Raw genomic sequence first — 19,303 nt, forward strand, 5'->3', positions numbered from 1 at the left:
TTGTCGATGACTCTGGATTTTTCCCTTTGCCTGACATGACATTATCTTTATATTTCACCCTGAGGTCTATGCATAAAATATATATATTTTATGCATGGACCTCAGGGTCTATGCAAAAAAAAAAAAGAAAAGAAAAAAAAATCAAAGTTTTCTAATATTACTGAGAGTACAGCTGGTGATAAAATTTAGTTCTACCAATAATTGTTCAAAGATTTAATTTGAAATAATGTAAGTATATAGTAGATATAAGTAATCTGGTAATTTGTGTTACTGGTCCATAACAAACCAGGTTAATGTCAGAGTCTGTAATAGTCCTTATTATGCCCCAGTTATCAAAGATTCAAGGGCATTTAGTTTTGGCCTTGTCCATCTGTATATCAATCTATCTAGCTGTCTGTTTGTTTGTTTGCAAAAACTTTAACCTTGCCAATAACTTTTGATTTGTTGGAGCTATAGTTGTCATATTTCACAAGTGTGTTCCTTGTGACAAGACCTTTCTTTGGATACCAACATATATGATCTATTGACCTTGTAGTTTGACCCACTTTTGTAAAATTTTACCAAACTTTAACCTTGGCCAGTACTTTTGAACAGTTGGTGTTAGGGCTTTCATACTTCATGTGTGTACAGTCAAACCTGTATTAAGCAGTCATCTTATATAAAGTGACCTTTATAGAGAGGTGACCTTTGAATAGAGGAACATCTTTTTCAAGAAAAATTCTTTTCCAATTTATGTTAGTTCTGTGTTTTACAATACTACATCACAGAATATTAAAGAAAAATGTGTTTTGGACATCAGTGGTCTCACTAAGATTTTTTTTTTAATAAAGAACAAGGTTCACTTAGGGCCTTTTTTGGCCCTGTGAATTTAAAAAAAACTGAAACTGCTTGGTTATAGTTGATAATGCATTAAGTATCATTTAGACCTTTGGTGACTGAGTATCTATCAAAAATGAAGTAATTTTCTGGCTAGTCAATGCATTATGACGTCATGAAATGCGTCATTTTCCTCATATCCTGAAAAATTCTACAAAACAGCCAATTTTTAAAGCTATTTTCCAATATTTAATATAGAGCGCAACCTCTGATCTAAAATACGCAAGTATTAAATGATAGAACTGTATTTGAGGATTACAAAACATGTTTTATTTTTTAGATCAGAGTGTGCGCTCATATTATTTCTCATCTGTGAAAGTACTCAAATATACTTGTTTTCCTTAAAATTCAAGAACATTGCAATTTCATGAAGCCTGTTTTCCAAGACCTTGGATTTAAGGAGAAAATTTTTAATAGGAAATGAAAGCACTAAGTCTCTACTTTATCTTGATGTTTAAAATGGAACATAAAATGTTAGTCAAAAAATTGGTATATCTACAGGGCCATTTTATGCATAAAACCTAGCTCTTTTAAAAAGTCTCAAGATTAAGTTCAAGCTAAATTGTATGACTCCAGCAAAAAATATTTTGAGTCTAATAGGGCATTGCATTATCCTCCGTCCAAACAACAATAAAACTTTCTTTTATTATAAGAAATTATCATGTATTGTCATGAATTAAATATAATGTATCTTTATCTAAACTGCATCTTAAAAAATGTTTAGTTACAATTATATGACAAATTGACAATTGTATGTTTAAAAATACATTAATCATTGCATAATAAACAGACAAGTCATGTACTCTCAGTTGATCAAAGCAGTGCACAATACAAATTGATATCAAATTCATGGGTGTTGTGAGCAATGAAGCATAACTAATCCTTACGGTCGTCTTACCTTAGTGAAAATCACGAGATAATCAGGACACATTGTGTATACAAAACAGTTTACTAGGGTTTCTACAAATAATACGTTTTCTGGGTTTTAAAAACTGCCTGCCATGTGTTTACACGGTAACACCTATCATCGTTGGGCATGTCAAATCTGAACTAATAATTAGGAAACACCTAAAAATTGTACCCATTTATAGATAAATAAGGATGCATTGTTTTTAATAATATTACTCAGAATTTTTAAAACCAGATTCCAATTCCATAATCTAAGATTCTCATAAGTTCGTTTTTGAGAAAAACATTTTGGTCATTATCACCCTTGTCTGAGTTCTGTTAAAAATAATAAATAAATTCTCCAATATTTTAAATGATTTTAATAAGGCCAATTATTTTTCTTTCTATGATCTTGCCAAACTAGAACAATTAATTTTCAATAGTGACAAAAATTGGGAGTGACCTTACTCTAGATCTGGTCATGTGATTGGACAAAATATCAGCAATATATGAGGTAAATGGTGATTTTACATGGAATTTGATGACCGCTGACCGTGTTACCCAGGTGACCGCTTAATAGAGTTTATACATTATATAGGAAAATTCATTGGGAGGAAATAAAATGACCTTATAGGACAAGTGACTGCTGGATAAAGGTGACTCTATGACAAGTTTGACTGTATTCTTTGTGAGAAGTCCTTCCCTTGGCTTTATATATTTTTTACCTTTTGATCTTGACCTTGGAGTATAACCCACATTTAAAAAACTTTAACCTTGGCCATAACTTTTGAACAGTTAGTATAAGGACTTTCATATTTCACAGGTATATTCCTTTTGACAAGACCTTCCCTTGGATACCAACAATTTTGACCCTTTGACCTTGAATTTTGAGTTTGACCTACTTTTGAAAAACTTTAACCTTGGCAATAACTTTTGAACAGTTAGTACTAGGGCTTATATATTTCACAGGTGTATTTCTTTTGACAATACCTTCTCATAGATACCAACAATTTTGACCTTGACCTTGGAATTTGACTTTCTTTTGAAAAACTTTAGACTTGTCCATAACTTTTGAAAGATTGGTACAAGGGCCTTCATTTTTCACGTGTGTTTCTTGTGACAGGACTTTCCATTGCTCATCATTTACATCATTTATTTTGACCTTGACCTTGACATTTGACTTACTTTTGAAAATATTTAACCTTTGCCATAACTTTTCAACAGTTAGTGCTAGGGCTTTCATATTTCACAGATATGTTCTTTGAGACAAGACTTTTCTTTGGGTAAAAACAATTTTGATCTCTTGACCTTTGAGTTTGATATGCATTTCAGAAACTTTCACCTTTGCCATATGTTCTATACAGGGGCATCAGTATTTCACAAACACATCTTGCTGAAAAAGAGATTTCCAGTTAGCTCTTAAAGACTTTTTAGCTCACCTCGACGAAGTCGAGATGAGCTTATGCTATACCCCCAGCGTCGGCTGGGGGTATATAACTCAATTCCAGTTTGAGTTTGAAATACTTATTAAAATCCCATCTGAGTTTTAAAAATATGTACTTATTCTATCACTACATTACATGTACATGACATATAATAAACCGTTTTTAATTAAGTATTTGCACCATAGATGCTGCAATTGTTAGCTACATGGTACATAAGTGATGAGTGCCAAACACGATTTTAAATGAACTACAATGTATAGAGATAAGCATGACAAGAACCGCCCTTATTTACTAACAGTGGATTTTTCGTACAATGTACATGCACATCTTTACCTTACTAATTGACTCCTATTATTAGAACTGCACGTAACTCAGTATTACACTGAAATAGCCGAAAGAGAGTCGGGGATTTCCAGTTGCATATTTTTAGAAAACCAAGTGGAGTTATCTAACTTGCTTAGTGGCGCTGGATCGCGAACAGAAGTAGATTTACGATGATGGTAAGAGCTTTGCGCTGCGCTTCGCGCTTAAAAAATACGCTCAGTACTTTACTATAGAGTTTACAGAGAATACTTTACTATAGAGTTTATAGAGAAGTCAGATTTAGTACAACCTCATTATTACTCAATCAGAATTAACTCATTGTACCCATGTCATAGTCTTGTTTCCTGTTGTAATTATCCTGGTGTGTGTAGAGACAAGTTATACAGATAGATCAACACTCAATATTGAAGACAAAATCAATAGTTCTGTATAATTGTATGCCTGTGTAGTTTCGTATAATTGTATAACATAATTGTATAAATGTATAGTACTGTATAACTGTGAAGTACTTTATAATTGTACAACTGTATAGTACTGTATAACTGTATAGCATTGTATAATTGTATAACTGTGTAGTATTGTATAATTGTATAACTGTGTATACTGTATAATTGTATAACTATGTATACTGTATAGTTGTGTAACTGTGTATACTGTATAATTGTATAACTGTGTATACCATATAATTGTATAACTGTGTAGTACTGTATAATTGTATAACTGTGTACTACTGTATTACTGACAATTAATATTATACTGTGTAGTATTGTAGTGGCTAGTACAAGGACATTATAAACTACTACACAGCTAGTATTTGTTTTTTATATAAACATGATAAATAATGGGTAAAATCCCACTTTCCTATCATGTCATCTCATTGTAAACATTCTTTACACAAGCCTTTTGCCCTCAGGGTTTAGTTGTAGTGTGAAGTGAAGCTTTTGGAAATAAAACTTATTTCATAAAAATTTTACTGTAGCATTTTATCATCTGAAAATCCATTTTTTAATTGTATGTACATGTATAATGGACGTTAAATGACTCTTTATGATAAATGAACATGTATGTGTAGTTCAGTGCTCATTACGATTTCCAGTTGTTCTACATATAGCACTCTCTAACTTATTCACTCTGAATCACTATTTGTCATCGTCACAACAATGATTATAATGACAATTACAACAATAGTAATTAAGATGGAGAAGCAGATGATTTTTTTCTTCCTCGCGGCACACTGATGTTTCTTTGCCTCCTCTAACTGTTGATTCCCGCTCTGTACGTCCTCCACCGCTAGTTCTACGTGTTTCTCTATATTATCTATCATTTTACCCTGATCTTGTACGAGTCCATGCATCTCCTTAAACAACATGTTGACCTCATGAATCTGACTCTCAAGGTCACTCAATTCCTGCTCCCGCTCCTGAAGGTCCTGTAACTCTGAAATAGCTTTCTGGGATTCCTGGAAATAAGGATCAATGAAAGCATTGGTGTTCTGAAAATTCAGGTCTAAATTCACCGAGTTTGTGTTGACATCATACTGGGGGTCACCCGTTATTGCAGCTATCTGTCTCTGTTTATTCAGTCTGGCCTTTGTTCTCTCCAGATAACTAGCTTGGCTAGTTCTGAAGTCATTCATTGTTGTTCTAAGTTCATGAGAAAGCCTTTCAATCTGCATGCTCTGCACACGTTGTTCTGCATTTGACAGAATCAGTCCTTTTTTCTGTGACTTGGGGTCAGTACCAGCAGACGACAGAAGTTCAATGTCTTTCCTGATGGTGATGGAGCTGGACAGAATCTTGTCTGCCAGGTTCTCCATTCTTTGTATATCTGTCTCGGACACCTTGGGAGCACAGTATAATGTGTTCTGCATTTTCTTGAGTTCGCTGACGTCTGCTTTCAGCAGCGCCAGCTTCCCCTCCATCCCCTTCACTTTCTCGAGGAACCCCGGTAAAGATAAATCTTCCTCCTCTTTTTTGGATTTCTTTCCTTTCTTTCCTCGCATGCTTTCCCTCTCATACTGATCTCGCTTGGCTTCAAACTCTGGTAACCGATCCCGAATCGTCATTTTATCTTCACTGTTTACTAACGTCCACAGTAAGGCAATCAATTGTTCGGTATATCCCTCAATGAACTAGCTTCTTTATCTTGTATTGAACCATTAGCTCTCAATATCTTGTAGAACACAATCCACATATACTATCAATTAACAAGACCAGGTAGAAAATTTAAGTCCCTGCTGATCAGTGTTGATCACAATATCCAAGTATTAACCACAGTGTAAACACTTCTATCAAACACAGTCCTAAGAAGTAAATTAGTTTCACTTTCGGTAATTTGGAGACTTTCAGTTAGTGGGAAATCCTTGTCTTATTTTTCTTTTTCACAGTTGAAGAAGTTTGTCATTGAATGGGGGACACACCACAGTGAGTCATTGAAGCTTGACACTGAGGCACTCTGGGGGGTTATTCTTGTTACACATCAATGATTATCCCCCAAACAGAATATGGCAACACAATGAAAATAATCTCTTGCATAATAATTAGGTAGATTAATCAATACAGGATTTTACAATTCTATTTTTAAATCCCCTGTTTCATTCAATACTTGTATGTCTTATCTGCAGATGGCGTGGATTGCCTACAGGTATAAAATCCTGGTCTGCATATATTAAATGTCACTTGATAAAACCTATACTAGTGTACTTGAATGTATGTAATATATACATGAGATATAACAGTGGAAAGTCTGAGTCGAGTAACCAGCTCTGACTAAAATGCCCCCAAAATAAACATGTCATTTGTAATCCCCAGCTGTACTAGAGTCAACTCTGGACTGTCATCTTTTGTTTGTTATTAATTACATACATATACATGTATAATGATAAGTATCATAAACTATATCTAGGATCCAGACATTCCTTGATGTAAAGCTGGCAGACATTATAGATTAATCAATGGAAATTAAATTACACAGACTGGTGTATAACTTTTGTATGAAGCCTCAAGTAATTCTGCCCATATAGAGGTAATTAAAATGTTATAAAATGCAACAACTGTTAAACTATTTCAAAATATTTACAAAATTTATCTTCTTTTTTAATAAAATAATTTTATTTGTGGTTTGTTTTTGTTGTTGTTGCTTTTGTTGTTGTTGTTACTTTTTAAAGAAAATGTGACAAATGCAATTTAAGTTTGGTTGCTTCCACACAGTTTAAATGTATTTAACAAAATAATATTCATAACAACTTGCATTAAACAGGAACTGATCTTTATCAGACATGCAATTCACACACCATTTTTAAAGTGTAAAATCATACAGTCATACACATGTACAGCAAACTACTAATGATTGTAGACAAACACAGTGTAATTTAATAAGCTTGTCTGATATAAATTCTAAACTGCTAGTAAGAACAAACTCCAACAGTCTAGACTTTGTAATTGTGTGCAACAAGATCTTCTAAACACTTCCCACATGTAAAGTGGCTAAGACTAATTTACCACTACAAAATATCAGTTTGTTTCTGTTTTAAATATATGCACACATTATGATGACTAGTTATCACTTTAAAAAAGAATTGAGAAACTTATTAAAACCAATGTAAATATAACCCCTCTAACTGTGAATCAAAACAAAGTCAACTTCTCCTTTTAAAGACATAAAAATACTTCAAGGAAACAAATACTGGAACACAGTCATCTGTTGATCTGAACTTTGACAAACACTACAGAGTACCCTCCCTTGATTGTGACTGTTGGTCCAAGCACAGTTCTCGTACCTATCAATTTTTCCAAGATTTTCAGTAAATATAAAAAATATGTAATGCCTAGAATAATATTATAGGTATAACATATTTTTTATATTTACTGAAAATTTTGGTAAAATTGATAGGTACACAAACTTTTGTAGTCCAAGTCAGACATAACAGTAATCTTATAGGACAACTATAATTATATTTAATTAGATTTTGCTACTAGCTGTTATTTGATAATATTAAGATCAATTTTTATCCAATACAAAAAAATTTAAAAAAAAAAAAACTTTCCAATTCGTGGTAAATTTAATGACAAAATTGACTTTTTAGACTGCAGAAAAATTTTTGCCTCTTTTCGTCAAGTAATCAGAAGCACTGTTGAATTTTTAATATATTTAATTTTTCCTTAAACTTTAAACTGTTTAACCCTTTCCACAGTTTCCAGCATGTATTTATTAAATGGATAAACTACAAATAATTCAATTCATAAACAAACATAAATGACAACTTTTTAAGCCAAACTTTATAATTTCTTTATTCAATAATGACTTTTTTTCACAGTATATTTTAAAGACCAGTATCAAATGAGAATTTTGTTGATTTTTTTTAAAACATGAACAAAGTTTACAAATAAAAGCCAATTGTCTTTTCACTTACTCAGCAGATTGTGTGGGAAACACAATTATAAATTTCAGCTTGAATTTTGAAAACTGATGAACCAATTCAGAGATTGTATGCTTTTAATCTATATCAGGAGTTTCAACTAAAACCTCACTCCTCCCCCCCCCCCCCTTCCCCTCATCTCAAAAAAATTTAAAGTGTTCCAAAAGATGTTCTTTGCAAAACAAAATCCATTAGATATGATATTCAAATGAAAACTCAAATAAATGACTCATCATTAAAATCATCATTTTTATATTAAAAAAAGTCCTTGTCTTTTGTCAGGTGTGCATAATTTGACAAATGCCCTATACAACTACATAATACATGTACAATGCTTACCTAGTACAAACACAGTTATAATACTGTAAACCAATTGTTATTCGTGTCAACCTTCATTCACGAATCTTCAGTTTGAAATCAATCTGCAACAATTAATTTTCGCGACTGAGGAAACATTCTTACAAAGCAAAATAATTGATTCGCAGCAATTAATATTTGCAAGTTAAAGTAGGTCGTGAAACTCACAGATATTTCTTGCACGTGAATAAAAGTTGGTTTATAGTAAATCTAGAGTTTATATTTACGTTGTTTTGTTAATATTCATAAAGGTTTTAGTTAAAGTGATGTATTTGTGACTGAGTTTCTCTATTAATGGGTAGGAAACATCCCACTGACTATTTTTAGAATTGGTAGCGGACAGAAAAACTTGTTTCCTGCACTATCATGCAGTATCTATGATATGCCACCACAAGACTGTTTATTAAGCTTTTAACTGATGTAAAGCAAGTTTTGTCAAGGTAGATTTCTCAAGTAACAAGACTAGAAACACACACACAAACACACATTTATAGTGGATTAGAGTTAACTGCCCTGTTTACAGTAAAACCTCAATATCTCAAATATGGCAGGAAACTACAAGGTATCCAAGAGTTCAAGATCTAAAGGTTGAAATTTGTATTCATAAATTTTGGATCTTGGACTCATTTCCATATATTCTGGGTATTTCACATATTAATAGAATAAATTTCAACTGGATTTCTCCTGTCTTAGGGAGATATTATGTGAGAAAACAATAAAAGAATTGTGGTCCTCTCTTTCAAAGTCATAGGGGTTCAGATGCAATTATATATGACATATTGTAAACAGTCTTGTCTGTGTGTTCTGTCTTGTCTGTCCATCTTACAAAAAAGTGAAATTTTTCAATCAATCCCCAAGTTAAAGCCAAGATTAAAGTTTCTTAAAACTACATCAAACTTCAAAGATCAAGGTCATGAGGTCAAATATTATAATCTAATCCAAATAGATCTTGTCACAAGCAGTGCTTATGTGAAAAAAATATGAAAGCTTCATCTCTTCTGAAGCAAAAGTTACAGCCAAAGTTATAATTTGAGATAAGTAGGTCAAACTTCTAAGTCAAGGACATAAATTCAAAAATGCTAGTTCTTCCTAAAAAGGTGATGTCACAGTAAATGCACATGTACAATATGAAAGCCCTATCTTTTCTCATTCAAAAGTTATGGCCTAATTAAGTTAAACTTTTTTGTGACAGACAAATTGACTGTCAGACGAATGTGATTTAACGAGGTTCACTCCTGAGCTTTTGAGCAGATTTAAATCATAACCTATATTTTAAAAATTCTGCATAATGTTTTAATTCTTGCAATAAAATTGGATTCTACAATGCCAATTAAACTATATTCAGTTAAAACTCCATGATTAAATTCCATACCAAAAGCATTAAGTGATGAACTATATTTTGTATTTCGAAAGGTTTTTTTTAGAAGAAAATTATCATTTTTTCTCTTTCAAAGCATTTAAAGTATGTTAAGTTTGGATTCCTATTTTTACATACAGTCTACACAAAGAGTTATTTTGTGCAGTGAACTGTTTTATACTGGTCCTAAATTATATATTAAATAAACTGTCATGAATTCTATCGTCATATTTGATAAATATTTGTGAAAATCAAGAAAAAATATCCCTATTTTAAGCTTAAAATTAGCACTATTTCAGTAATATCTCAAAAATTAACATTACAGACCCCCACTTTTTTGTTTTATTTTCTGAATATATAAGATACTTTGAACCATTCTTCTTAACTTCAGTAAAATGTCATTACTTTCAAATGATTTTTTTGGTGTTAAAGTTCTAATGCCAGGAAAATGAAATTTTTTAGTGCAAAAAGGTCAAATAATTGAACATGCGGAGTAATTTCAAATTTTTTTTTCATTGTCATTGTCTATTCAAGATGAAATAAGACTGTGTTTGTTCCCATAATTTATTTGAAAAAAAAATATTGGAGGAAAAACTTTACAAATTGATTTATGTGTAAGACGTATTTACAGTGCAAAAAGGTCAAACTAAATGCTCTGTAGCGCCAAAAGAAGCGCATTGACCCCAATTTTTGTTTTGATTTTTAATTAAGCTATGTGTATAAATTCTGAAAATATACTTGATAAAAAATTCTCATTACTTTTGATGGCAGGATCCAACCTCCTTAATGTCCCCTTGCGGGGGACAAATCTGTTGATATTGGAAATGTTACTGGATTGTAGTTATACAGCTCTATCCACTATTTGCATGACGTTAGAGGAATCAGTGACTTACCTCCCTTGGATCGCTGATTATTTCCACTGTTTTATCTGTATTGTATTTGACTGGTGCCCCGCCCTCCTGGATTAGTGTTCCATACCCTGTAGGAGTGAAGAATGCTGGGATACCAGCTCCACCAGCCCGAATTCTCTCTGCCAAAGTCCCCTAAACAGATAAAAGAAAATTAATGAACATTGTTTTCAATAACTGTAGCTTTGACTTTAGCTTTGACGAACATCTTAAGATATATTTACGTGGGACAGAGCTAGAGGAGATGGTGTCTAATTCTGTTGTCACTTTCAAATAAACTACTGATGTACTGCTGTCAACAAAAATGAGAAGAAAATACCACCAGCAAAACTATCATAATAGAGAAATGAATTACATTAAAACAATCACAGGTGTTACCTGGGGATGGGGGTTGACTTAATCAGAATGGCTTGGAGGGTGGGGTTGCATGAATTAATAAACAATCACAATTTCGTTACCTTAGGGTTGGAGGTAGTTAATAATTATAAACAATCACATGTTGTTACCTGGGGGGTGAGTTCCACTTCAAGTTCTCCCTCGAGATATTGTCTCTCAAACTCTGCATTCTCACCCACATAAGACGAAATCATCCTTTTAATCTGAAAGACAAGCAAAAGAAAGGAATCTTTCCAAAATATCCTTCTGATCTGGAAGAAAAGCCATGACTGGAGAAATCCATAATTATATCAACATCTCTACAAATGATCTATAATTATATCAACATCTTTGCATATGATCCATAATTATATCAACATCTCTACTAGGGGTGAAACGATACACCTCCTTCACGGTTCAATACGTATTGTATAATTTTGTCTCGGTTCGGTTATTTTCGATACGATACATTTTGATAGAAGGAAACAAATTCAACGTTGTTTTATGCTTTCTTTTTCTAAATCTAGTAACATATTTTACGAGTTTTATTTGCAAATTGACTAGAAGAAATTGATTAAAATTATTTGACGGTCAAAAATTATTTTACAAGCTATCAGTCATAAAAAATTTATGTTTTCTATACTTATTTTACTGAATAATGTGTTTTACCTTATGCCAAACCCGACTGAATAAAGATCCTGAGCAAAAAATGAACCGAACCGAAAATTAGAGATTTTGACCCGTGTATCAAACCGAGAATAAATACCGCGGTGAATCGATACCGCGGTGAACCGTTTCACTCCTAATCTCTACAAATGATTCATAATTATATCAACATCTCTACAAATGATTCATAATTATATCAACATCTCTACAAATGATCCATAATTAAATCAACATCTCTACATATGATTCTATTGTATCAACATCTCTACAAATGATTCATAATTATATCAACATCTCTACAAATGATCCATAATTATATCAACATCTCTAAATATGATCCATAATTATATCAACATCTCTAAATATGATCCATAATTATATCAACATCTCTACATATTATCCATAATTATATCAACATCTCTACAAATGATCCATAATTATATCAACATCTCTACATATGATCCATAATTATATCAACATCTCTAAATATGATCCATAATAATATCAATCTCTACATATGATCCATAATTATATCAACATCTCTACAAATGATCCATAATTATATCAACATCTCTACATACGATCCATAATTATATCAACATCTCTAAATATTATCCATAATTATATTAACATCTCTAAATATTATCCATAATTATATTAACATCTCTAAATATGATCCATAATTATATCAACATTTATAAATATGATCCATAATTATATCAACATCTCTAAATATGATCCATAATTATATCAACATCTCTACAAATGATCCATAATTATATCAACATCTCTACAAATGATCCATAAATTTATCAACCTCTCTTTATATGAGTCATCATTTCATTATATCAACATCTCTAAGAATGATCCACAATTATATCTACATCTCTACAAATGATCCATAATTTTAACATCTCTAAAATGATCCATATATATATCAACATCTCTACACATGATTCAAAATTCAACATCTCTATGAATGATTCATAATTATTATTAACCTCTCTACAAATGATCCATAATTATATCAACATCTCTACATATGATCCATAATTATATCAACACATAGATATCAAACTTGACCAAACTGTTGTATCTATCTCTAGTATCAAATGCTCTAACTAGGTAGAACAAAATTGTTTAGGCTTTCCAGCTATGAAAAAAATTAGGTAGATCAAGAGGTTTTTCTTTTTAATAATTATTTTATTTCAAATACAATAATTGTATTGACCAAAATGTTTATGGTTTTCATATTGTCATTGTTTTCATTCTGCATCATTTTTAATTTACTTTCTCATTTCTTTATCATGAATTTTGGAAATAAAAACAGTCTGCATCAACATTATATCAATATTTTTCCAATGCTGGATTAGCAGGGAAACCCTTATCTAGAATATTTTATTTTGACCTGATGACAGTATGACTTCCTGAATGGTGCTGTAAATCACCTTTTTATTGCCAAGAACTTTATTTTCGTGTAATATTTTTCGTGGCTGTCTGCTTTCCAGGCTGACACACATGTAGACTGACATTAGGCCTCGTCAGATGTCACCTTAAATATTTTACATTTACCTCTGTCAAGGGATGGATAGTTGGACACTGACCTGTCTCTGTCGAAGTAGGAGGCCCAAACCAAAGTTGTCCACTCCGGCATTATTACTGACCACTGTCAGACCTTTGACCTTTGTCTGTAGTAAGGCTGCAATCAGGTTCTCTGGGATTCCACACAGACCAAATCCTGTAAATATACGCACAGACAAAATCATGTAAATATACAGACCAAATCCTGTAAAATACACACAGACCAAATCCTGTAAATATACAGTCCAAATCCTGTAAACACAGAGTCAAAATCCTGTAAATATACACATTGACCTGTAAAATACACACAGACCAAATCCTGTAAAATACACACAAACCAAATCCTGTAAATATACAGTCCAAATCCTATAAACACAGAGTCAAAATCCTGTAAATATACACATTGACTAAATCCTGTAAATACACAGACCAAATCCTGTAAAATACACACAGACCAAATCCTGTAAATATACACACAGACAAAATCATGTAAATATACAGGCCAAATCCTGTAAAATACACACAGACCAAATCCTGTAAATATACAGTCCAAATCCTATAAACACAGAGTCAAAATCCTGTAAATATACACATTGACCAAATCCTGTAAATATACAGTTAAAATCCTGTAAAATACACACAGACCAAATCCTGCAAATATACACATAGACCAAATCCTGTAAATATACAGTTAAAATCATGTAAAAATACACACACACTAAATTCTGTAAATATACACACAGTCCAAATCCTTTAAAAAAACACACAGTCCAAATCTTGTAAATATATAGTCCACATTCTGTAAATGTACACACAGTCCAAATTTTGTAAATATACACACAGTCCAAATCTTGTAAATATACACACAGTCCAAATCTTGTAAATATACTAAGATCCTAACTACCTCCCAAAAGTCTACATATAGAGGTTTTGGGATCCTACCTACCTCCCAAAAGCCTACATATAGAGGTTTTGGGATCCTAACTACCTCCCTACAGACTACAAACAGAGATTTCTGTTCCTACCTACCTCCCTACAGACTACATACACAGGATTGGGATCCTTCCTACCTCCCAAAAAACTACATACAGAGGTTTGGGATCCTACCTACCCCCCTACAGACTACATACACAGGATTGGGATCCTACCTACCTCCCTACAGACTACATACAGAGGTTTCTGATCCTACCTACCTCCTTACAGACTACATACACAGGATTGGGATCCTTCCTACCTCCCTACAGACTACATACACAGGATTGGGATCCTTCCTACCTCCCTACAGACTACATACACAGGACTGGGATCCTACCTACCTCCTTTCAGACTACATACACAGGATTGGGATCCTTCCTACCTCCCTACAGACTACATACACAGGACTGGGATCCTACCTACCTCCTTTCAGACTACATACACAGGATTGGGATCCTACCTACTTCCCTACAGACTATATACACAGGATTGGGATCCTACCTATCTCCCTACAGACTACATACACAGGACTGGGATCCTACCTACCTCCCTACAGACTATATACACAGGATTGGGATCCTTCCTACCTCCCTACAGACTGCATACACAGGACTGGGATCCTACCTACCTCCTTTCAGACTACAAACACAGGATTGGGATCCTACCTACCTCCTTACAGACTACATACACAGGATTGGGATCCTTCCTACCTCCCTTCAGACTACATACACAGGACTGGGATCCTACCTACTTCCCTACAGACTATATACACAGGATTGGGATCCTACCTACCTCCCTACAGACTACATACACAGGACTGGGATCCTACCTACCTCCCTACAGACTATATACACAGGATTGGGATCCTTCCTACCTCCCTACAGACTACATACACAGGACTGGGATCCTACCTACCTCCTTTCAGACTACATACACAGGATTGGGATCCTACCTACCTCCTTACAGACTACATACACAGGATTGGGATCCGACCTACCTCCCTACAGACTACATACACAGGACTGGGATCCTACCTACCTCCTTTCAGACTACATACACAGGACTGGGATCCTACCTACCTCCTTTCAGACTACATACACAGGACTGGGATCCTACCTACCTTCCTAAAGACTACATACACAGGACTGGAATCCTACCTACCTCCCCACAGACTACATACACAGGTTTGGGATCCTACCTACCTCCCAACAGACTACATACACAGGATTGGGATTCTACCTATCTCCCTACAGACTACATACACAGGATTGGGATCCTACCTACCTTCCTAAAGACTATATACACAGGACTGGAATCCTACCTACCTCCCCACAGACTACATACACAGGATTGGGATCCTTCCTACCTCACTACAGACTACATACACAGGACTGGGATCCTACCTACCTCCCTACAGACTACATACACAGGATTAGGATCCTACCTACCTCCCATCAGACTACATACACAGGATTGGGATCCTACCTACCTCCCACCAGAAGTTTACTGTCATCCTTGATGTCCTGTACAGCTTCCTCGGCAGAGTCAAAAAACTTGGCTTTGTAATGAGTTCTGGACGTACTGAACTTCTTAGACAGCTGTAAGAAATAAAGAAGAAATCAATACCACATTATAGCAACAGTGATTGAAGAATAAAACTAAATTTTGAAAGACTTTTTTTAAATTCTTGATCAAAGAGACAGAGCAGTCACTACCAATATTTATTTTGTTAATGGAACCCTCTCTGTTTTGTTGGTACAAGACCTATAATTAGACCCACCTGCATTATAGAGGAAGTGACTTAAGAAAAATCTAAAAACTATTTCCATGGGTTTTGTTGACTTACAAAAAAAATCCAAGACTACATTTACATTTAAACACTGAATAATCATTTGGGGCACTGCATCTTAAGGTAGTACACTACAGATAGGCCAATTGTTTCTGTATTTTTTGCAAGATCTTAATTCAGCTTCAATGGCATTTTCCTGGTTGTTTACATGAAAAAAACATAGGTAATCAAAGATTACGAAGCTCACCTCGACGAAGGCTATCTATAAGTAAGGCAAATCTCACATCATATTTTTTCTAGTTAGTGTTCATCCCAAAATCAATATCCATACAAGTTTGGTTTAAGAAGGACTTATAGATACTTGGAAATAGACCTGCTCAAAAAACTTCTAACCTGTTTACTAATCAAGAAAATTTTGGACAGTTCCAACATCCAAAGCAAGTCTGGAAGTTTTCATCCTTAGATGTACCATCCAAGCTGTTTAATCATAACATGCCATAGTATTATATAGCTACTCCAAAAACATTACTCTGGTCACCCATCTGGAAAATGTAGGTCAGATTCAGAATCCAAAACAAGTCTGAAAGTGTCCATCCTAAGATACATCATCCATGCTAATTTGATTAAAATATGGCTAAAATTCACTCATCTGGAAAATCTAGGTCAGATTCAGCATCCGAAGCAATTGTGGTAGTGTCCATCCCTAGATGCATCATCCATGCAAGTTTGGTCCAGGTAGGGCTTATAGTTACTTGGGAATAGACCTGCTCCAAATATAGGTCAGATCCAGCATCTGAAGCAAGTGTGGTAGTGTCCATCCCTAGATGCATCATCCATGTAAGTTTGGTCCAGGTAGGGCTTATAGTTACTTGGGAATAGACCTGCTCCAAATATAGGTCAGATCCAGCATCCGAAGCAAGTGTGGTAGTGTCCATCTCTAGATGCATCATCCATGCAACTTTGGTTCAGGTAGGGCTTACAGTTACTTGGGAATGGACTTGCTCCAAAAACTTTAACCTGGTCACTCATCTGGAAAATCTAGGTCAGATCCAGCATCTGAAGCAAGTGTGGTAGTGTCCATCCCTAGATGCATCATCCATGCAAGTTTGGTTCAGGTAGGGCTTATAGTTACTTGGGAATGGACCTGCTCCAAAAACTTTAACCTGGTCACTCAACTGGAAAATCTAGGTCAGATCCAGCATCTGAAGCAAGTGTGGTAGTGTCCATCCCTAGATGCATCATCCATGTAAGTTTGGTTCAGGTAAGGCTTATAGTTCCTTGGGAATGGACCTGCTCCAAAAACTTTAACCTGGTCACTCATCTGGAAAATCTAGGTCAGACCCAGCATCTGAAGCAAGTGTGGTAGTGTCCATCCCTAGATGCATCATCCATGTAAGTTTGGTTCAGGTAGGGCTTATAGTTACTTGGGAATGGACCTGCTCCAAAAACTTTAACCTGGTCACTCAACTGGAAAATCTAGGTCAGATCCAGCATCTGAAGCAAGTGTGGTAGTGTCCATCCCTAGATGCATCATCCATGCAAGTTTGGTTCAGGAAAGGCTTATAGTTCCTTGGGAATGGACCTGCTCCAAAAACTTTAACCTGGTCACTCATCTGGAAAATCTAGGTCAGATCCAGCATCTGAAGCAAGTGTGGTAGTGTCCATCCCTAGATGCATCATCCATGGAAGTTTGGTTCAGGAAGGGCTTATAGTTACTTGGGAATGGACCTGCTCCAAAAACTTTAACCTGGTCACTCATCTGGAAAATCTAGGTCAGATCCAGCATCTGAAGCAAGTGTGGTTGTGTCCATCCCTAGATGCATCATCCATGTAAGTTTGGTTCAGGTAGGGCTTATAGTTACTTGGGAATGGACCTGCTCCAAAAACTTTAACCTGGTCACTCATCTGGAAAATCTAGGTCAGATCCAGCATCCGAAGCAAGTGTGGTAGTGTCCATCCCTAGATGCATCATCCATGCAAGTTTGGTCCAGGTAGGGCTTGTAGTTACTTGGGAATTGACTTGCTCCTAAAATTTTAACCTGGGACGCCGACGCTAACGCCGATGCCGACGCCGACGCCAACGCCGGGGGTATAGCATAAGCTCATCTCGACTTCGTCGAGGTGAGCTAAAAATGGCTAAGTATGAAAGAAATGACACTAAGCATGCTCTGCACATGCTTCATTGACAATTATTTTTTGTCGATTTTTCAATGAATAAACAATATTTATCAATTTTTTCAGAGAACGAGGTTAAAAAACTTTGTTTAAAAATTAAGTTTAAAACTAAACTTTTAACCTTAGAATTCGATTTTGGGGTCAAAAAGGCCAAAAACCTCATACTTTTTATTTTTTCCAATCGCTCACACGATCTCATATTTTATGAAGTACCCAATATATTATATACTATATTTTAGCATGTTTTTCTGGGGACCGGTAAAGTAAAGTCATTCCCCTGTAAATCATGACAATATTTGGAAATGTAAAAATAAAAATATGAACACAAGCCTTCCTTAATCTTGGAAATGAAGAAAGTTATCTTGCAAAACAAGACTAATTAAGTTCTGTAAATAAAATTAACCATGCATTAACTTATGATGTTCATTTTGGATCAAATCTTTTTCCTTAAGATTCTTTGCAAATTAGAAGACAATTCATTTTCTCATGAACTACCAAGGATGCTTATAGAAACATGTAAATAAATCTGCAGACTGCATAAAGATAAACTGATTCTATTGGTCTGTAGGGCAGCATGACAAGTAAGATATTCATGCAAAGCATCAAATTAGCCAAAAACAAAATTACGCATTTAAAAAGTACTTTCACAAGTAAGCGTCCAAAGAAAGCACAAAACTCTCAAAGCTGAAAGAAGAGAAAACACCTTTATTTCAGACCGCTTTATGTCCGCTTTCACAGCGAAAAAACTCAAGTGCACAAATTGTGAGATAAATAGCAGGTGCTTCAAATGTATTTTTTTTTTTAACAAATTGATTCATTAATTTGAAAATCAGTGAGAATAAAGAAATAGCGTTTCATCTCTCCCATGTGCACTTTCTAACACAGCCACAAATTGATCAGCCACTCCTCTCGCCGATAATGAGAGCTAACGTTATGTTTTGAAAAACTACAACTGAGGACATTCGGGTTACATCATGTTTTGTTCCTACACATAGATTATAAAAAGACAGAGAGAAAACAATGGCACTGCAAGGTTACTGCAACAAAAGATTTGACTTAAGTCTAACCTCATTTGTTGGTACAGAATATAAAGCTTTGATCTGTAAGACAGAATTTCTTGTACACACTCCAAAGACCTTGACAGCAGCCATGTTTAAAGGAGAGTAAACA

At 34.4% G+C, this 19,303-nt stretch overlaps 2 protein-coding genes across 9 annotated transcripts in view; both read right to left on the reverse strand.

Moving 5' to 3' along the window:
* The window catches only part of LOC133175071 (succinyl-CoA:3-ketoacid coenzyme A transferase 1, mitochondrial-like), an 86,459-nt gene extending 67,156 nt beyond the window's left edge, over positions 1-19,303 (reverse strand). For all 8 annotated transcript variants that reach the window (XM_061310193.1, XM_061310195.1, XM_061310189.1 and 5 more), the window contains exons 1-5: positions 19,201-19,303; positions 15,659-15,767; positions 13,218-13,351; positions 11,079-11,171; positions 10,558-10,707 (exon numbers count right to left, since the gene is read on the reverse strand). In XM_061310193.1, coding sequence (XP_061166177.1) covers positions 10,558-10,707; positions 11,079-11,171; positions 13,218-13,351; positions 15,659-15,767; positions 19,201-19,284 — 570 coding nt within the window. In that variant the 5' untranslated portion in view covers positions 19,285-19,303. The remainder of the gene's footprint in view (positions 1-10,557; positions 10,708-11,078; positions 11,172-13,217; positions 13,352-15,658; positions 15,768-19,200) is intronic.
* Positions 4,411-6,247, reverse strand: LOC133174901 (syntaxin-1A-like). Its single transcript, XM_061309998.1, has one exon. It carries the CDS (start codon positions 5,596-5,598, stop codon positions 4,660-4,662), a length of 939 nt encoding a protein of 312 aa, XP_061165982.1. The 5' UTR covers positions 5,599-6,247; the 3' UTR covers positions 4,411-4,659.

The sequence above is a fragment of the Saccostrea echinata genome, unplaced genomic scaffold (assembly GCF_033153115.1).
Source record: "Saccostrea echinata isolate AGI-Se365-2 ecotype Australia unplaced genomic scaffold, CSIRO_AGI_Sech_v1 ptg000060l, whole genome shotgun sequence".
Classification (NCBI taxonomy): domain Eukaryota; kingdom Metazoa; phylum Mollusca; class Bivalvia; order Ostreida; family Ostreidae; genus Saccostrea; species Saccostrea echinata.